The 20,797-nt window shown below is 33.8% G+C and overlaps 4 protein-coding genes and 1 long non-coding RNA gene across 6 annotated transcripts; 3 read left to right on the top strand and 2 right to left on the bottom strand.

Annotated features, from left to right (window-relative positions):
• On the top strand, window positions 1,296-1,832 carry LOC109327840 (uncharacterized mitochondrial protein AtMg00810-like). The gene has a single exon (XM_019561015.1). It carries the CDS (start codon window positions 1,296-1,298, stop codon window positions 1,830-1,832), a length of 537 nt encoding a protein of 178 aa, XP_019416560.1.
• LOC109329185 (transcription factor bHLH75-like) lies at window positions 6,797-8,940 on the top strand. Its single transcript, XM_019562861.1, has 6 exons — window positions 6,797-7,118; window positions 7,268-7,366; window positions 7,470-7,535; window positions 7,637-7,705; window positions 8,513-8,596; window positions 8,705-8,940. Exons 1-6 carry the CDS (start codon window positions 6,903-6,905, stop codon window positions 8,801-8,803), a joined length of 633 nt encoding a protein of 210 aa, XP_019418406.1. The 5' UTR covers window positions 6,797-6,902; the 3' UTR covers window positions 8,804-8,940.
• On the bottom strand, window positions 13,616-14,338 carry LOC109327830. The gene has a single exon (XM_019561004.1). The coding sequence runs from the start codon at window positions 14,336-14,338 to the stop codon at window positions 13,616-13,618; it is 723 nt and encodes a 240-aa protein (XP_019416549.1).
• Window positions 17,314-20,565, top strand: LOC109337592 (acyl-acyl carrier protein thioesterase ATL3, chloroplastic-like). 2 transcript variants are annotated; one of them, XR_002106472.1, is made up of 6 exons: window positions 17,314-17,613; window positions 18,208-18,308; window positions 19,297-19,406; window positions 19,556-19,651; window positions 19,735-20,204; window positions 20,431-20,565. XR_002106472.1 is itself a non-coding variant. In XM_019574604.1 (5 exons), the coding sequence occupies exons 1-5, from the start codon at window positions 17,408-17,410 to the stop codon at window positions 19,849-19,851; spliced, it is 630 nt and encodes a 209-aa protein (XP_019430149.1). In that variant the 5' UTR covers window positions 17,314-17,407; the 3' UTR covers window positions 19,852-20,334. The 2 variants fall into 2 exon arrangements, 1 of the variants encoding a protein (XP_019430149.1); XM_019574604.1 differs by lacking the exon at window positions 20,431-20,565 and having other exon boundaries at window positions 19,735-20,334.
• LOC109337604 lies at window positions 18,421-19,361 on the bottom strand. The gene is made up of 2 exons (XR_002106475.1): window positions 19,267-19,361; window positions 18,421-18,746 (listed from the first exon to the last, which is right to left on the bottom strand). It is a non-coding gene; the product is annotated as an uncharacterized LOC109337604 (long non-coding RNA).

Here is a 20,797-nt window from a genome sequence, read left to right as displayed (position 1 = left end):
TTGGTCTTTTGGTCCCTACCTTCAATCCATGGGAGTAGTTCATAGAGTCACATATCCTCACACTCACCACCAAAATGGCACAGTAGAGAAAAAACATAGGCACATAGTTGAAACAAGACTTACTCTTCTTGCTCATGCTTGTCTCCCTATGTCCTTTTGGGATCATGCATTTCTTACTGCTGTATATCTTATCAATCGACTTCCCTCTCCTATGTGGTCTAAAAAACCACCTCATTCACTTCTATTTGGCAAGGATCCTGACACTTCACTTAAATTGTTTGAATGTTCGTGTTTTTCTCATCTTCGACATTACAATAAGCATAAGTTGAAATTAAGGTATTCTAAATGTACTTTTCTTGGTTATTCAACCTCTCACAAATGGTATAAATGTCTAACTAAAGAGGGCAAAGTTATCATCTTTAAGGATGTTCTTTTCAATGAATATACATTTCCTTATTCATCCTTATCTTCGTCCACCATTGATACTATCTTGCCTTCTCCTTCTTCTCCTAGTCCCTCCACATTTGTTTTTCCAGTGATTGATAGTTCATCTCACACTATGCCTTATATTGACTCTCTTGTTTCTTCTTCTTCTTCTTCTTCTCATGTCTCTCCTACTATCACTATTGGTTCTACTGAGTATATGTCTCCTATTACAGTGTCATCCAGTCCCTCTCCTCTCCCTTCTTCTAATCCAGTAACCTTGCCCTCTAGTTCCACTATTGTTGGGTCTCCACAACATGGCTCTAATCCTAAATTTGTTCCTGATTTAGTCTTTGTGCATCCTATGCAAACTAGGTCCAAGTCAGGTATTTTCAAACCAAAGATTCCTATAGTACTTCTCACTTTTACAGAGCCGTCCAGTGCCAAGATTGCCTTAACCATTCTTGTATGGAAAGAAGCCATGACTGTAGAATATAATGCTTTGATGCCGTTGGGTACTTGGTCTCTCACAACTCTTCCTGAATGGAAACGAGCCATTGCTTGCAAATGGGTGTTTAGAGTTAAACAAAATCCAAATGGCTTAGTAAATAAGTACAAAGCTAGATTGGTGGCAAAGAGGTTTCATCAGAATTTTGGAGTTGATTATTCTGAAACCTTTTCGCATGTTGTAAAACCTATTACCATAAAGATTTTGTTGACTTTGGCTTTGACCTATAGATGACCTATTGAACAACTAGATGTCAACAATGTCTTCTTGAATGTAGATCTAATTGAAGAAGACTACATGCAACAACCACTTGGTTTTCAACACCCTGATAAACGGTTGGTTTGCAAACTGCATAAGGCCATCGATGGCCTCAAACAACCACCAAGACAGTGGTTTGATAAGCTCAAACATACTTTGGTTGGTTTTGGGTTTTCTAACAGTAGGTGTGATAACTCTCTTTTTAGGCTTCATACTAGTTTATGTTGATGACATCATTGTTATAGGGTCATCCTTAGTCAAGGTGAAAAAAATTATTAGCCAACTCAGCACTACCTTTGCTCTCAAGCAGTTAGGTACACTTGATTATTTTCTTGGTATAGAGGTTAAAACACTTCCTCATGGAGCTTTGTTTCTTTCTCAATCCAAGTATGTCAAGAACTTGCTTGAAAAAGCTAATATGAGCACTTCCAAGTCCATCTCTTCTCCTATGGCTCACACAACCAAACTGATAAAAGAAAGTTCTAATTACTTCGAGCATCGAACACTATATAGGTCCATAGTTATTGCTCTTCAATATGCCACAGTCACAAGACTAGATATTGCTTATTCTATCAATATGGTTTGTCAGTTTTCATCCCCACCTTTAGAAGAACATTGGTCATCTATGAAAATAATTCTCTGATACTTGATTGGTATTCAAACTCATGGCATACTGCTTCAACCTGTTTCTCCTAAATCTCCTCTTCCTCTCACTGGTTTCTGTGATGCAGCTAGGCCTCTGATTGTGATGACATGAAGTCTACATCAGGTGCTTGCCTCTTTATAGGGAACAATTTAATCACTTGGTGGTAAAAGAAACAAACCACTATTTCTAGATCAAGCACAGAGGCTGAATATAGGAGTCTTGTTCTCATATCTCAAGATTTTAATAGGTGCAATCTCTTCTTCAAGAACTTCAGTTTAGTCACACTGCCCCTATCATATTGTGTGATAATTTGAGCACCGTAGCCCTTGCTCATAATCATGTGCTACACCAAAGAACCAAACATATTGAGTTGGACTTATTCTTTGTTTGTGACAAGGTTCAATCCAAGTCTTTGTATGTCAAGCATATCCCAACAAACTTTCAGACTACAAATATTCTAACCAAGCCTTTATTTTCCTTAAGATTTAGTTTTCTAAGAGACAAACTTAGAGTTTTTGACTTTGATGATGTACAATCCCACCATAAGTTTCAAGGGGGAATATTAGAGAATAATACTTGAGGATAATTAATAGTTAGTTGTTAGAATGTTCCTTGCCTTTTAACTGAATTAGTTAGAACTAATGTGTACCACAAATAGGGCTAGGTTCATTCCTATTGTAAACTATATGTAAAGGCTAGGTTCTGATTGTAATTCTCAATTTTACAATTCAATAAAATAAAAACAGTGAAACACAAAGTTCTTTTCTATTGCTCTCTCTTTCACTTCTTTCTTTAGTTTTCTCTGCAACACTCCTCTTCTTCAAATTCGCGTCTGTTTACAATTGTGAAGATGTGTTTTTGAACTAGGAAGTAGAGTTGGTGGAATACTACTTCCTCAATAAGAACAGAATGTTTGTTTCAATCGAGATGAGTAATGCATTAACACCCCCTTTAGTGTTGTAACCAGGTGGTATAACAAAGAAAATACTAATTTTCTTGGGGGACACTTGAAAAGCTCAAGTCTAATAAGTTGATTGCCTTTTTATTAACCGGTTCTAATAGAATCTTCACCAACCCACATTCACATTGATGGGTTAGATCAAGGAGTTCAATTTTTACACCACTATCTATATTTATACCCCAATATTCAATATATTAATTAATATAGGAGTGTAAAAATAAGTATGTATGGCTTACGACTTAATAGTGTTAAATGATATAGTTAGTTAGTTTTATAAATGGTAAAATAGACAAACATAAATTACTTCATGAGTAATTATTATATGTTTTCCCTTTCTCTATTAGTAAGTATATAGTATACAAGTATAGATAATTTGATGGTCATGGTGCACTTTATGTAGTGTTTTATTGTGGTTATTGATTTTGTCAAAAAAATTATTACATTCCCACATTTCTATTTATCCATGTATTTTCTTGCACTTGCTTTATAATCATTGAATTTTTCAATGGAAAAGTTTTTGATCGGTGGATGTAGAATATAAAGATGTAAAAATATTGATATTAAATTTTAACATTGGAGGATGATATTCTTTTATCAAAGTGAGTTATTGGCAAAACTTTTTATAAAGGAATATGTTAAACATGAAATGTTACTAATAAATTTATATTTCTAACTTTTTCTTAACTTGAAGTATCTATTCTAAGAAAACAGCGGTCAAATATTTCAGGTTTAAATTTTTTTTTGAAGAGGTTGATGAAGTTTTGCATGCTGAAGTGAAAGATATAAGTGGTCATCTTATTCAGACATTTATTCATCTTTTTTATGTAATTGAGTTAAAGTTTATTACACATTCCAAGAGGTTGATTAGTTCATACCAATGTTATTAAAACTGGTTCGGACCGGCCGGTTCGACTGGAGAACCGGCCAACCGGTCCCATAACCGGTACGAAATAAGTGTTGTGCCAGCTAAGCATCAAAACTGGTGTAAACCGGAGAAAAACTGGTGAACCGTGTCAAAACCGGTGAGCCGGCCGGAATTTGATTGAACCGGCCGGTTCATACATGTAAGTTTAAAGAACCCCACATAGGCACATACCACATAGAATTAGAAACCCCTTTTCTTCATTCACATGAACCTCAATTAGAAACCTCAATTTGAAGACAACGTTAGTCAAGCTTTGGACTTAAATGGTGAAGAAATGGAACCTCAATATGAAACAACTTTGACTCATTGATGTTAAAGTTTTAAATATATAATATGTTTTGTAGACTGAGTTATGAACTTGCGTCATATGTTTCGAGTTTGTTAAGTAAGACAAGTACTTGTGGATTATTATTTGTATTTGTAATTTAGACTTTGGATTTATTAAAGTTATTTGTTTATGAGAATTCTTACTTTGACTATAAATATGAATTATAAATTTGAGTATCTACATATTAGATAATTTTTGTTACAGGTTTACACATTTAACCGGTTTAATCTCATGCGGTTTAATTACTGAACCATTGTTTGAACCACTAAACCAGTACCCTCACCGGTTTGATGACCGGTCCGGTTTTAATAACATTGGTTCATAACCCCAAATATATTTATGATTTTTCATGCACAATATTATTTTTGTATTTTACCTAAGTTGAAGAATGGGACATGGTTCATGAGGTTGATTAGTTCATCTGTTTACATTATATGTATATGTGGAAAGCGGGTTGATAGGTATGAGAGTACCTTTCAATACGTTAGTTCCAATAAAAGCAAATTTTCATTGAGAAAATTAAATAGTATATTAATTTTAATATTGATAATATACTATTTCCAATTTCTATTGAAATCTTTAACTACCCTGGATACCCACTAAAAAACCTTGTTTATATGCATGGTATCGCTCAGTCTATCACTGTGACACAATCCATAATTCTCACTGATACTATTATTCCTTGTTACATTCTTTGTTGCTAGTTAAACAAGTGCTGTTGCCATTAATCATATGTCACCATCCTCATAATTTTTTTTTTCAACTTGAAGAATTATGAGACAATAATGAAAAGAATAATTTTGAGAAATTTCCAGTGCATGTATAAGTCAACATAACAATATACCAAACTTAACAAATTACAAGACAACCCACTTGTACTATACTTATCTACATGTACTGATATTTGGGACAATGATGGTGATGGGAGAAGATGAGTATACCAAATTACCTCACTCCAACAATTATGGCACGCTAAAGATGGGCAAATATCGCTCTCTTCAATTAGATTAGTTGGTTAAATTGTGAGACATATTTATGAATATTTTGTTCCATAATTGGAGTTCATGAGTTTAAATCCAAATCCGGTAATGCACTCTTTCACTTCCCTTTTCTCTTTTATCCTCCCATTGTTAGGCTCTAATGAGTTACTTGGGGAAAAAATGGCAAACCTCTATTTCAATTATATTTTGGTACATCAAATTTAACATTATGATGCACCAAAGAAAAACGTGTGGGGCCAAATACATTGTAGTCTCATTAAACCAATATATATCCTCTTATTTCAAATTAAGCTTCCAATCTTATTTTCTTTTCTAAGTAAATGGCCTTAAAAGTAGGATGAGTTTTGAGGTAACTATAAGGTTGCTTGATCTATAACTCAAAGGTTATATTTTCAATTAGTTGAAATAGTTTTTTTTAGCATATATTTATCTTTTTAGACTTTACTATATGAGAGGCTAGTGTGCGTCACTTTTTTTTAGTCAATCTTTAAAAGATGTGGTACTAATCATTTTAGTTACTAGATTAGAGATTAAAATTACTCTTATAATCTCCTCTTACTTCTATAATCCTCGAAAATGTAGAACATCAATAAGATTGATTACAATTTCTTTCAAGACTATGAAGGGATTGATTTCTGCATATTTATGGTGAACAATCTAAACAGTCTCAGATAACAGATTATCAACTTTTCAGAGCTAACCATGTAATTAGTAATGACATTCTAAAAATAATTAGGAATACAATTTCTAAGAAATCTATTTGTCAAAAGACAAGGCATTCAATGTATTTGCATCCCAGTCATCTTATGTCATGTTCTTGTTGGTCCACTCACAAATATACAATAGATCAATAATTCTCGTACAACAATTTTTGAACACCAAACGTAACATATATGATTTTTCTTTGAAATTTGAAGAAAGTGGAGTTGGGAAAAATGTTAAATTATAAGGTTCAAATAGTGAAACTCATACAATACTATTATGTCCCATTACTTCCTTTATGCTATTATTACTTTTTTTTTAATTTAAAAAAGAATGATATGACATTTTATGATACTGTCATGTATATGTACAATAATGCTAGGTGTAGATACTTCAATCCATAACTGTATTCCATGCATCTGACTCAGATTTTTTGGGTTCTTTTGTAGATGCTGGCTCACAGATATATTGAATAAATAAACTAATATTATTGGTATTTGAATTAGATTATTTTAGTTTCTAGAATTTATATTTTCAAATTAATCTGTATGGCTAGTATTATTGATCAAGACATATGAAAGAAACATAAAAGTCAAAAAAACATAAAAGTGGGTTTTACACCATGTCTTGACCCAAAACTTTATGGCATTAGGTGTGGATTCATCCATTTATGTGTTATTAACTCATTCATTTCGCACAATGTGAAACTTCTTCATTCACACTTGGAATATCCAATACCAAGAGTATCTCATCACCTTATGTATAAAAAACTAATCTCTTTCGGGGTGTGTGGCTGTCTCTTCCAACAAGAGTCGCTCCCAGGAGTCGAACCCTTTACCTTTTGGTCTTTTTGAGGATCTAGCGGAATCCGTATACCACTGAACCAACGCATTGTTGATACTAGATTCTTAAGTATAATACTAGGTCAAAAGTTCGTTTACAAACAGTAACACTTATTATGAGGAACAATTACAAACCCGAGATCAGTTCGTTAAAAAAAATTATTCATCAAGAAAAACAATATATAATACAAGAAATGGGAGGTGTTATAAACAGAATGATCATTTATTTTCTTTCACATATTTGAAATCAAACTCATGATGCATGAGGGTGGATAATTACACTTTGACCAATCAATCAAGAACTTATCATGCCTTTCTCAAGTGACAATTTTTTGAATCAACAGCCTAAGCTCCACACTGTGCAGACCTTTATTCAGCCTGAAAATCAACCAAATCCTGTGCCACTGATTCATTCATCAAACTTCAGATATGATCATGAAGAAATACAGACTATGGTTGTATCAAAAAGCTTAGGGAATGCTTCTCCTCCATATACTACAAATGCTTGTGCTGAAAAGAATAAGGTATAGACTTTAGAAAGGTGTTCACAGTTTACTCAAGCAACTCATTTTTGCTTTTGAACCTTATAGAAATATGGACTTTAAAATTTGGTGTGAAGGAATAAGAGACAACAAAAGTAGAGTTTTTTCTTCATATTTTTTACATTTTTCAGAATCTAGTTGGAAACAAAAGGAAGAGAAACAATAACAAAGCCATTCATGTCAGAGCAAAAAGAGGCCAAGCAACTGATAGCCACAGTTTATCAGAAAGGGTAAATTTAGCCCTTTTTCTTTATTTTATTTTTGTTCATGTTGGATTGTGCAACAAAATCTATTTTAGACAACCCTTTAAAGTTATGTTTTGATTGGTAACAGGTGAGAAGAGAGAAAATCAATGAGAAACTGAGATATTTGCAGGACTTGGTTCCAGGGTGCTATAAGGTTTAGCAGAACTATGAATTATCCTTTCTACCAGGACATATTTCTTTTAGTTTATGTGTACTTTGTGGTCATAAATCATAGCAATTCTTATGAATTTTCAGGCAATGGGAATGGCAGTTATGTTAGATGTGATAATAGAATATGTTCATTCACTACAGCAGCAAATTGAGGTTAAGTTATGGTCCTAATCATGACTTCTTATTTTTATCAATAGAGGAAAAAATATATGCACTGATAAGGGTGGAAACAGGCCAGGCCGCCTATCAGGGGCCTATTACCTGGCCTATAACAGACTAGGCCAGGCCAGGCTTTTTTCACGAACAGGCCAGGCTCAGGCTTTCTAAAAAGCCTATTTAGCTTAACAGGCCAGGCTTTAGGCCACCTAAAAGGCCTATAAAGCCTAATAGGCCGGCCTATTTAGCTATATTATATAAGAATGTTGAAATTATACTATTTTAATATAAGCAATATTATTATATATGTGTAATATTAATATAAAAATGTATATAAAAATATAATTTAATTATTAGAATTAGATGGGCCTAACTAAAAATAAGCCTATAAGCCCATTAAAATGTAGACATGGTAGTCTATTTCATGAGAATATAGTATAATAGGCCTTTAAACAGGCTAACAGGCCAGGCCAGGTTTTTAAACAGGCTAGGCCTAGGCTTTGAATTTTTTTTTAAACAGGCTAACAGGCCAGGCCCAGGCTCCTATGTGCTATATAGGCTGGGCCTGTTTAAGGCAAAGCCTGGCCTGGCCTGGCCTGTTTCCACCCTTATGCACTGATAATATGAGTTTTATATACTGTTACTATATCATTCACCGTTCATGTTTAATCATTATTGATTTTTCAAAAAAGGAATGCAAATAAATAGTGGATGATATACTGACTGTATAAATGTTTACAGTGACAATACATAGATATTACGGTCTTTAAGAATACTAAACACATCAAAATTTTCTCTTCTTAGTTTCTATCCATGAAGCTTTCTGCAGCAAGCATATCTTTCGATTTCAACACTTCCGATATGGATGCCACAAAAACCATGCAGCAGGTACTACAAAAGTAGAAAGATCCCATCATTTTCATAGTATGGTACTATGGTTCATATAAACTTCAGGTCCATCAACATTTTCATAAAAAAGTAGATTGTGTCTTGCAGAGAAGTGCTAGTAGACATGAAATCCAAGAGATGGAAACAACAGCAGGAGAAGTTTATGGTGGGTTCTGCTATTTCAACCCAGCATGGCCACTTTATTGACAAGTCTTTGTTCATGTTTGCCTTCATATCATGTGAAATCCATATATGCTTCCTTTGATACATATAAACTACTTAGCTAAATGGAAAAATGAAACCATGCATATGCATTACAAATAAATGAAGAAATCATTATAGAAGGCTGGCAGATTACCCAATAATTCTTCATGATTATTTTCATTTAATTTAGTACTCCATAATTAATATCTCGAAGTCATGAATTACTTTATTAACGAATACGTAGTATAGGTACACAAATCATTTGGATACATGATTTATCCCTTTTTATATTATTATTTGAAGTATTTCATTACCACGAATTGGATGTACCAATTTGGTATGCAATGCACAAAGTTACAGAGAAAATTTGATAACTATGGAAGTACTTTCTAATTCATTGATTGGTGGTAAAGAAAAGTGGGCAAATTATTGGCAAGCACATCCAAAAGATACTACTTGTTTGGCAAAAATCTGGTGGTATGACAGTTACTACTTTATCTGACATAAAATTTAATGAACTTCTGTCCACATAAGAGTTAAGGGTATAGAAAGCAGGCACATATAAGAGTCCAACTTCCTGAAAAAGAATCATCCATGAATCCCTTGCTTGCACTATTGGAAAAGTAATGTATATGAGATTGGAGAAGTATGAAAATATTTCATTATTTTATTTATGAGAGAAAAGACGAATTTATACAAGTGTTGGCATGTTGCTTGTAACAGAAGCAATCGAATAAAATGCCAAAAGGAATCTAAAACTAACTTAACTAAAATAACAGATTTGTTAATAAGCACATGTCAAAATAAAGTGATCTACTAACTTCCAAAAGAAAACATGTGGCTACCCAAGGAGAGGAGAAGTCCTTGGTGCGCCAATCTGATTTTGCTGATGCGCTATACACCATGTCTGATGCGCCATGACTGATGCATCTTGGTGCACCAATCTCTAGCCCAGCTGATGCACCATTCCTGATCCACCTTAGTGCGCCAAGTCGCCTTGCTGCTGATGCGCCAAGCCTGATGCACCTTGGTGCACCAAGTCACCTTGTTGATGCGCCAAGCCTGATGCAGCATCCTCGGTCAGGGCCAATATTCCTTATGCATCAACCTCGGTCAGGACCAACATTCCTGATGCATCATTCTGGTGCAACATCCTCGGTCAATATGAACATTTTGGCTACATCATAACTATGGCAATATTTAGTATGATATCTTCATTACCCCCCCCCCCCCCTTCTAGTTGGAGGGTATATGTTAATAACTCATAGCTTGGGAAGTATAGTATGAAACAAGACAAGTTCTAATGCCTTTGTAAGTATATCAGCTGCTTGAGCAGTTATGGTGATAGGTAATAATTGAAACAAGTTATTTTGAAGCCTCTCACGAACCACATGGCAATCTATTTCAATGTGTTTGGTTTTTTCATGAAAAACAGAGTTAGCAGCAATGAATCTTGCAGAGTTATTGTCACCAAAAAGAATAGCAGGTTTCTTAAAAGAAATGGCAAGATCATTCATAAGATAGGTGAGTCATTGCCCCTCATAAGATGCAACAGCCAAGGCACGATACTCAGCCTCAAAAGAAGACCTTGAAACAATGTTCTATTTCTTTGATTTCCAAGAAATAAATGAGTCTCCAAGAAACATACAATATCCAGAAATGGATTTTCTAGTATCAGGGCATGTAGCCCAATCAGAATCACTATAACCCTTAATTTGCAATGGAGAGGAAGAAGGATAGAACAAACCTTGACCAGGTGTACCTTTGATATACCTTAGTACTCTAGTCATTGCTTTATGATGATTAATGATGGGGGCTGCCATAAATTGGCTTAGTTGTTGTATGGCAAAACTAAGATTTTGTCTAGTGTTAGTAAGATAAAGCAATCTACCAACAAGTTGTCTGTGAAGTTCTGCATCATGAAAGGGTGCACTGTCTCGTTGATGTAAATGAGGATGTTTGATCATAGGTGTAGGCATTGACTTTGAATGCAAGAACTTAGTGTCAGAGAGGAGATCTAGAGCATACTTCCTCTGGCACACAAAAATTCCTTGTTTGGAATAAGCTACTTCAAGACCAAGGAAGTACTTGAGGATTCCAAGGTCCTTTATTTTAAATTTGGTGTCAAGATGATGTTTAACAAATATAATTTCATTGATATCATTTCCAACCAAAATAAGATCATCAACGTATATAAGTAACAAACTAAATTTTGAATTGTGGTTCTTAGTAAACAATGAATGATCATGATGAGATTGTTGATAGTCCAAAGTAAAAAGAAAGGAAGACAATTTGGCAAACCATTGTCTACTAGCTTATTTTAAGTCATACAATGATTTGTTAAGTTTGTCAACCTGGTTAGGAGTTCAGCAAGTAACTCCTTGTGGTAAGGCCATGTAGACATCCTCATGTAAGTCACCATGTAAGAAGTCATTATTCACATCTAATTGATGAAGGATCCAAACGTTACAAGAAGCAAGAGCAAGAAGTAATCTGACTGTTGTGAGTTTGACAACAGGTGCAAAAGTATCAAAATAATCCAATCCTTTTGTTTGGGTGTAACCCTTGGTAACTAGTCTTACTTTATACCTTTCTATAGTCCCATCAGAGTGATATTTGAGTTTGTAGACCCATTTGCATCCAATGGGTCTTTTGTTGGGTGGTAAAGTGATAAGGGTCTATGTATTGTTTTGTTGGAGGGTTGTAAGTTCATCTGTCATGGCTTGAATCCGTGCATGAGATTTGATGGCCTGGTTGTAGGTTCAGTGTGATTGGTGATCGATAAGCAGTGGGAGACAATCTTATAATATAAGACAGCCTCTAAAGGATGCTTAATGGTTGGTGCAAGGGGAGTAGGTGAAGTGGTCAAGATATTGCAATGAAAATCTCTAAGATAGGTTGGTTTATGAGTAGTTCTCTGATATCTTCTTATAGGTGGTTCAGTACGCTTAATGTTAATGTGATCAATAAGCTTAGTGTTGGTTGAGTTGGTAGGTTCATTGGTTGTTTGGATGCATGGTGATATATCTTCATATTGTAAGATGGATGATGGCTCATTGTTAGGCTGTTGAAAAATGTCACTGGATTGGGAAGCCTGCTTATAAGGGAAGATGTGTTCATAGAACACAACATTTCTAGAGATTTAAGTCTCTCTTGTGCCAAGATCCATAAGGATGAATCCCTTAGTGCCTCTTTTAAAACCAAGAAAGATAAATTTCCTAGCTCTATGATCTAGCTTGGAGCTGTTATGAACAAGAGTGGAGACATAACATAGGCTACCAAAAACTTTGAGGTCAAGAAAGTTGGGTTTTTGCCCAAGTACAATTTCTAAAGGACATTGCATTTTGAGAACATGAGTACGCAATCTATTAATAAGAAAAACAACATGGTAAACATCATAGCTCCAAAAAAAATTAGGAAGGTAAGAGTGGAAAAGTAAAGATCTAGCAATATTTAAGATATGTCTATGCTTTCTTTCCACAAAAGAATTCTGTTGTGGAGTTTCTACACAAGATGTTTGATGAAGTATGCCATGAGTATTATAGAAACTAGGCATGAGAAACTCTATACCACTATCAGTCCTAATGATCTTTATTTTTTTATCATACTGAACAGCAACAAATTTAACAAAGTTGTCAATAAGGTTTCTAGTTTCAGCCTTAGAGCTCATCAAGAATAGCCATGTGTGCCTAGTAAAATCGTCTACAATGGTCAAAAAATATTTGTGCCCATAGATAGATGGAACACTCAAAGGTCCCCATATGTCCATATGGACAAGTTCAAAGGCATGGTTAGTTTTAAAACTTCCTTCAAGAAAGGGCAATCTAGATTGTTTTGCCAAATGACAAAAGTCACAAATCTTAGCAGAGTCAAAAGTAATACAAGAGTCATAAGTACATATGTGAAAGTATAGCAGGGGAGGGGTGGCCTAATCTGAAATGCCATAGATCAAAGCAAGGTATATTGCGATCAAGTATGCTATTAACAACATGTAAATCAATATTTGCAGGCCTAATATTTCTAGTAAGAATGTAAAGATTGTTAAAAACTTCAGCAAGTCCAATCATCTTCAAGGAAGTCATATCCTGAATGAAACAAGAAGTCTTGTCAAAAATTAGTTTACATTGAAAGGAACATGCAAATCTATGAATAGAAATTAAGTTGTATTTGAAACAGGGCATGTGAAACACATTATGTAAAGAAAGGGTTTAGATAGTGTAACACTTCCTAAGTATTTAGCAATTGTTGTGAGATTATTGGGTAGTCTAACAATTATTGGTTTAATTGCTTGATAGTGAGTGCAGTTGGATAATTTGTTGGTTACATGATTAGTTGCCTATGTGTCAAGTAACCAAGAATTGTTATCAAATGATATACCTGATATAGAGTGATCAATGTTGTCAATAGACTCAGTTCCTATCTGATTTATGGCATGCTCTCGATCAAAGTTTAGCTTCACTCCTTCATCATGGTTAGTAGTGGATGTGCCTTCTGTTTTCGTATCACAATGCTGAGTTTCTTGTGTTGTCAAGTTGTTAACAAAACCACTACCTTGTCTTGGGTTAAATTTGAAGTTGGATGGAAATCCATGTTTGAAGTAGCAACTATCCACAATATGTCTTTCACTTCCACAGAAGGTGCATACCTTATTATTGTTGGTTCCACCATATGTTCTATTTGAATTATTTGTCCCTCCAGAGTTTGTTGATCTTCTATAGGTAGATTCAGGGATGCCTCTGTTTATGGTCTTGGTTGGCTGCATCTTCCAATTTGGTTTGGAATTGATGGTGTTGATTGTAGTCTTGCTCTCTCTGCTCAAAATAGATCCTTCAAGTTGCCTTTCTTGTTGGACGACAAGCCAAATACTTTGTTGATTGTAGGAAGAGGTTCCATGAGTAATATTTGGGATCTCACAGTGTTATATTGGTCATTAAGGCCCTTCAAGAAGCAAATGACATGTTTTGTTTCCCTATGTTTCTTAAACGTTCTTAAAAAATCACATGTGCACTTATTATTGCATATACATGTGGGAAGAGATCTCAAGGATTCAAGCTCTTCCCAAAGTGTTTTAACATTATTAAAGAAATCAGAAGTATTTTTGTCACCTTGATTTAGAGAATGAATCTCTTGAAGAACATCAGATGTTGTAAAATAGTCTCCTTTGGAGAACCTTTCTTTAAGGTCCTCCCACAATTCTTGCGCATTGTCAATATAAACTATGCGTTTTGAAATGTGAGGAGAAAGGGATCTAGTGATCCAAGAAATTACCATATTGTTGCATCTATCCCAAGCATCATAGTTAGGACCATTCTGATTTGACATGCTTATCGAGCCATTGATGAATCTGAATTTCTTTTTGGATTTTAGTGCTCTTCTCATAGATCTATACCATGAATCATAGTTGTTCCTGTCTAGAGGATGTGAAACTAAGATGACCCCTGGACCTTCTACTGGGTGAAGGTAGTAAGGACTTGTAGGAATCAATGATAGATCTGCTTCTGTATGCATCTCAGCAGATTTTATGCTTTCCATGGCCATTTGTTTATGGCAAAATTTTGAAACAAGAAAATCAAGGTAATTGAAGAATGAATTGCAGCAGAGCTCTCAATATGAGAGTTCTGATACCATATTGGAAAAGTAATGTATATAAGATTGGAGAAGTATGAAAATTTCATTATTTTATTTATGAGAGAAAAGACGAATTTATACAAGTGTTGGCACATTGCTTGTAACAAAAGCAACTGAATAAAATGTCAAAAGGAATCTAAAACTAATTTAACTAAAATAACAGATTTGTTAATAAGCACATGTCAAAATATAGTGCTCTACTATAATCCATTCTTCTAGAAGAAAACATGTGGCTGCCCAAGGAGAGGAGAAGTCCTTGGTGCGCCAATATGATTTTGCTGATGCGTCAAGCACCATATCTGATGCGCCATGCACCATGACTGATGCATCTTGGTGCGCCAATCTCTGGCCCAGCTGATGCGCCATCCTGATCCACCTTGGTGCACCAAGTCGTCTTGCTGCAGATGCGCCAAGCCTGATGCACCTTGGTGCACCAAGTCACCTTGCTGATGCGCCAAGCCTGATGCAGCATCCTCGGTCAGGGCCAATATTCCTGATACATCAACCTCGGTTAGATATTCCTGATGCATCAACCTCAGTCAGGACCAACATTCCTAATGCATCATTCTGGTGCATCATCCTCGATCAATATGAACATTTTGGCTGCATCATAAACATGGCAATATTTAGTATGATGTCTTCATTATGCACATTAAAATGACATTGACTATATTTAAGTTTTATAACTAGTGAAAATGAAAGGTCCAATTTGTTCATTGTCAGTGATGATCATCTAGGTCCCAGAAATTGAAAATTGTGTAAAAATTCTAATTAAATGCCAACAAAGGTCACCATATATAGTTGAGTATGTTCCATCCAAGTCCAAGTCATATAATGGCTAGACTAAACTATCAAGCTTCGGCTAAATACTGGGCATAGACAAGCCACATCCAGACATCCCATGAGCTAGAGAAAAAACATAGGTGACTGGACAAAGCCCAAATGACAGTACTGTGTACCATAACCTTCTGTCACATGCTTGTCACACTACTTTAATAACAAAGAACAAGTTCAATCATAGAAACATAATATGTAGTTCTCTTTACTACGAATACAGATATGTGGTACATTGTATGCTATCTTATCAAGTTGTGGTGGACCAACGTCCTAGTATATACTAACAACTTAAATAAAGGCACTTCAAAGGGAAAAATCAAACAGGATCCAAAAGGAATTACGTACATAATCTAAGCATTATAGATAGTCATAAATAAGTAATGAGAATGAAGTTGTATATAAATTTGAAATCACTGATACTACATCCTGGGTTGAGCTCTATGGAAAAGGTATGTTATTCTCAAAGTGCTTACTTACTAAATACCATGTAGAAATTAATTGTCAATAACATTCTTTATAGAGAAAAAAATCTATATAGTTACGGTGTAAAAGTTTGATATATTGAGTAGAGAATAAAATATCTCCTAGCATAAGTAGATAGGTTATCTTTTATTATCACTAAAATCATGACATTTGTCATATTTAATCATTTTCTATAAAAATAACATCTATCATTTATTTGAATTACTTTTCTTAAGTGAATGATGATTATATATGAATGGTAAATAATGTAACAACAATATATAAACTTATACACCGTAGGGCATACATTTTTTTTCTCTTCTCAATATAGGTTTTAATTTTTATTTTTATCGGGCTTGTCATAAAATTTTATATATATTAATTTTTTATAGCAAAAATATCTTTCTTTTAATATATTAAATAGATAATATCATTAATCAAATGATTAGAAAGTGTAGATGAATGCACAATTTTAAAAAGAGAATAAATTATCTCTTTATACAAAGAAATAATTTATCTTCTTACATCTATTGATTGTATGACATGTGTCTTATTTTATATCTCTATAAAAGTTTTCATTTTAAAATATATTATAAAAGAAAAAGTAAGATATGTGTCAAATAATCAATAAATTCAAGGAGATAAGTTATCTCATGGTATGAGATACTTTATTCTCTTTTAAAAAAATGTCATATTTGATTGCTTATAAATTTATGATACTAAATATCTCTCTTACTCTTTTTTGTACTACCAAGTGTATCCCCTCACTTTTTTGGGTAAAGAACTAATCTTTCGGAATTCGTAGCTACCCTCCCAGCAAGCGTCACTATCAAGAATTGAACCCTCGACTTTTGGGATCCACCGATGTATTATACTAGTAGAGCAACATCTTATTGGTTCCTAATGACCAGTGTCTTGAGTTTTTTTTTACCCAAACAAAAGATATCATTGTTTTTTTTTTGTTTTTAGTAAAATTGTTTTTCCCCTATTGTATCAATCTCAATTTATCTTAATTAAAGAATCTAAAACTAACATTAAATAGGGAAATTGTTTTTGAATTTTTTTTACAAGGGAGAGAGGAACAGGGGTGGAAGATGCTAACAAGGCTTATTAGTTAAATTTAGTTTTTATTTATAATTAGGTCATAATAAGATTTTTTTAAAACCTAATTTAGCTTGATAGAAAATATTTTAGATCATCTAAAATACTAATTAAGTCTAATGAACTATTTAATTATTTAATATTAATATTTATATTATACTATTTAATATAAATAAAATTTGAATATAAAAATATATAAAATGCAATTTATTGAATGAGAGATGAAACCATTTTGAATAACGAAAATTCTCGAATTAACATAGGAAGCTAGATTTTAAAAAAATAAAATAAGTATTACTATAATATTTACTTTATTACACTAAAAAAATGAGAAAATGTTATTGTAATATAAATACATGATTGTTAATTACACATAGTTATGTTTTTTTACACAATAATATATTTATACATCATTCTCACCTCATCCAATCAGATAACTCCCACTTGATTTGAACAGTACACTAACCCCTTGTTGTGGCAGCGAACAAATGTAGTGGAGGAATTGAAAAATGAGGAAAACAACATAAAAGTAGTTGCATGAGTTGTAACGCCCACTTCCTCAATCCTTTGCTCTAAAAAATGTTGCACTCTTTTTCATTCCCTTGCTCCAACCACAAAACCTTGTCTTCTCCATTATTCCTTAATACTACGTCGTTTCAACTCACTCGCCCTTCTCCCTCTTTTATGTTTCCCCGCCGGCCGTTCATTCCGCCGGCAATCCGATCAGTTGTTACGGTGAATGCAAGCGCCTCTGCACCACTCCTTGATTTCAAAGGGGGCAAAGGGTACTTTCAATTTCCTCTAAACATCACTTTTTAATGTTTTTATTATTATTAGTATTATTTGGGATAAATTATTATTGTTTGAGATAGTTTTTGAGATATTTTGTATGGGCATGAAAATATGCAGTATATAATTATAGAGTAAAAAGTCTATGCACTTATGCAGTGTTTTTTTTTTAATATTGTTGGTGCGTCATCCAATTAATCATTGATTTTTTAAAAAGGTGGCCGAGTGCACCACGGATCTGGGTAGGTAGATGTACACAACATGACTCTTACAGGATGTGAACCCATTACCTCCACCTCACACGACAAACAACCTTAGTGATGTGTCGAGGCTCATCTCTAATCATCATTAGTTCCCAAATGAAAAAGAATATACATGAGTGATGAATGTATCAACATATATAAATTGTTACTTTGCATAGTTAAAAACCAATTTAAAAAGGTTACCTTTAAAATGTATGGAAAATAAATCTTTATTAATATATATTTGGGAATTTGAAAATGGGATTCTTTTGTTCCAATTCATGGGTCACAAATACATGGATGTTAAAGTTGGGGATATGAAATTGAGGTTTCTTTGTCATATTGCAGAATGAGTGGGTTCTTTGATGTTGAGTTAAAAGTTCGTGACTATGAGTTGGATCAGTATGGTGTGGTCAACAATGCAGTTTATGCAAGCTATTGTCAACATGGTGAGACCGATGCCTCATGAGCTTATACATGTGAATTTTCAGTAGTCTGAATTGTTTCTGTTGCATAAATGTTTTCTTTTGAGAATTTTTTTTGGATGTTCAAAACTTCTCAACTTATATGTATATTTCATGTAACAGTGTATGAAAACATATATTAGTTTTGGAGTTTTAACAATCCAAATGAACACAGAAGTTTGACTTGGACATGGTATATTGAGGACAACTTTGTTTTGGGAAGTAGGTAATTTTAAGAACTTGTTGTATTTAGAAGGTTAAGACTTGTGAATGAATGTCTGCTTTTGTGTATAGACTGAAATGATATATACATGCATTGAATGAAGAACACATATACTATGTAGTGATGTTATATTGTTATGTACTCAATTGAAAGTAGAAACTTACTGGACCAATCAATTGTATTTGCGCATTTTGGTGAAACTTAGACTTTTGGTAACTAACCTTTCAACCCAAGCATTTAATTCATAAATCGGTAAGAATAACCGGTGGAACTTGATTCAAAGGAGTTTATTTACATGCAAGGCTCTTTATAGTTTGGGACTATGAGTAATGTGTACATAAACAATGCTTTACTCACAAGAACTCACCCCTTTCTGAAGCCTTTACACTTGCAAGAATATCATGGTTTTTCCAAAGTCACATCAAAACTTCTCTTCTGAAATTTACATGCAGTCAAATGGTTCTTCAAACTGTAATTTCTTTTGTTTGACTAGGAGTTGTACGTCTAATATTTTCTGTACGTAGTGTATGCTTGAAAATGTTTCCCCTTGGTATACTTGAGAGTTGAGAGTTGAGAATGCTTAATTGTGGTAATAAGAGGTTTAACACTTGACAGGATATAGAATAATCGTATTGAGTTCAATGGTCTGCATATTTTTTAAATTATCCTTGTACATTTTGTTGCAATTTAGAGACATACTTTCTATTTTCACACCTTAACTGGTTGCCTGTCAATCAATATCTTCACAAGGTCGTCATGAATTCTTGGAAAGCATTGGGATTAATTGTGATGCTGTGGCTCGTGGTGGTGATTCATTGGCATTGTCGGAATTGTCACTCAAATTCCTTGCACCACTAAGAGTAAGCCTCTCCATTTTTGTTGGTCATTCTTGCTTGTTACAACATTATGTAAATAACTTCCTGACACAGGTAGTACACATATTTTGGTGTTTTGTATAAGATAGTTCTATTTGCCGATATTTGTTCTCATTTTTAGAACATTCAATCAGAGTGGAGACAAATTTGTTGTAAAGGTTAGGGTTTCTGGCTCTTCAGCTGCTCGCATGTACTTTGATCACTTCATTTTTAAGCTCCCAAACCAAGAGGTATAATAACTCAGTCACTTACAGCTTATTCTTTCCCTGCATTCTTGGGAACTTCTGTTGATATTTGGTTGAATTGATGGCAGCCTATTTTGGAAGCCAGGGCCATAGCGGTGTGGCTTGACAAAAACTATCATCCAGTTCGAATTCCAGCAGAGATAAAGTCTAAATTTGTAAAATTTGTTCGAAATGAGGACTCTTAAGTAATTCAGTTTCCAGATGAACATGGCAGAGAAGTTTCTTGGTTAGTACAACATCGAAAATGGTAAATTTTTCTAATGCATGGCTTCAATTTGTGGCTTGTGGGTGGGGAAGGAGGTAACTAATAAAATATTTTCATCAGAAGAAAGGACCCAAGCTTTATACTACAACTATAGGAATGTCGAACTGTTTGGTTACTTGAAGTTCTGAAATTAAAAGTGAAAACAACATCATCTGAAACTGTTTTTTTCTTGTTTTTCTGCATCCTTAGTTTCTTTTAATTAGTGAGAGGGAGACACAGGAAATCATAGATTTTAAGCATTCTTGCTTAGCACTGTGTCCTTAGTTTGTTATTGTATTGGCCAAGTGTTTTGTAGGATTTGATGCCAACTTGTGCAATAATATGCCACAATGTGAACTAAGTAAAGAATTGAAATGCTATATGAAGTAATTTCATGATCAAATGAATGATCATAAGGATTACAGAATGTTCTTGTAGCTGCTAATATTAATATTATTATATTTTCTTTTATTTGTTTTATCTGGTTTGCCGTGTACAAAGTTTTTCACATAAATTCAAGATACGGGCCATTGATTATTTAAAGTACAAAGACTGCATACTGTGCTGTTATATGTTGGCTACTTGTTTTTATTTTATTATTTTATGAACAGACACTATAACTCCAAAGTATATGTAACCTTCTACTTTTGATGCATTTCGAGTTCTCTACTATCTCTTGCAACAGAATCTAGAAATTATTGTAGAACTTTTTGATAAATAATTTGATAGTTTCTTTTGTGTGAAAAAGTTGGCCGAAGAGGTAGGTAAGTATAAAAGAAAGAACAGGTATTCAAGCTATTAAGGTAATCATTTAAAGAGACAACTCACAATTATGGGATATTTTTATAGAATTAGCATAATGAGATAAAATACAAAGATGCTGTAGA

This window comes from Lupinus angustifolius, chromosome LG02 (genome assembly GCF_001865875.1).
Source record: "Lupinus angustifolius cultivar Tanjil chromosome LG02, LupAngTanjil_v1.0, whole genome shotgun sequence".
Classification (NCBI taxonomy): Eukaryota; Viridiplantae; Streptophyta; class Magnoliopsida; order Fabales; family Fabaceae; genus Lupinus; species Lupinus angustifolius.
Note: the sequence above shows the minus strand (reverse complement) of the source record. Positions and strands in the feature narration are given on the sequence as shown.

Excerpts from the sequence above, each read along its gene's own strand:
- LOC109327840 (XM_019561015.1), top strand. The coding sequence starts at position 1,296 with ATGGCCTCAAACAACCACCAAGACAGTGGTTTGATAAGCTCAAACATA.
- LOC109329185 (XM_019562861.1), top strand. The coding sequence starts at position 6,903 with ATGCCTTTCTCAAGTGACAATTTTTTGAATCAACAGCCTAAGCTCCAC. Across the intron at positions 7,119-7,267 it reads CTTGTGCTGAAAAGAATAAG|AATCTAGTTGGAAACAAAAG; the intron begins GTATAGACTTTA and ends TACATTTTTCAG. Across the intron at positions 7,536-7,636 it reads TGGTTCCAGGGTGCTATAAG|GCAATGGGAATGGCAGTTAT; the intron begins GTTTAGCAGAAC and ends ATGAATTTTCAG.
- LOC109327830 (XM_019561004.1), bottom strand. The coding sequence starts at position 14,338 with ATGGCCATGGAAAGCATAAAATCTGCTGAGATGCATACAGAAGCAGAT.
- LOC109337592 (XM_019574604.1), top strand. The coding sequence starts at position 17,408 with ATGTTGCACTCTTTTTCATTCCCTTGCTCCAACCACAAAACCTTGTCT. Across the intron at positions 18,309-19,296 it reads TGCAAGCTATTGTCAACATG|GTCGTCATGAATTCTTGGAA; the intron begins GTGAGACCGATG and ends TATCTTCACAAG. Across the intron at positions 19,652-19,734 it reads TTAAGCTCCCAAACCAAGAG|CCTATTTTGGAAGCCAGGGC; the intron begins GTATAATAACTC and ends AATTGATGGCAG.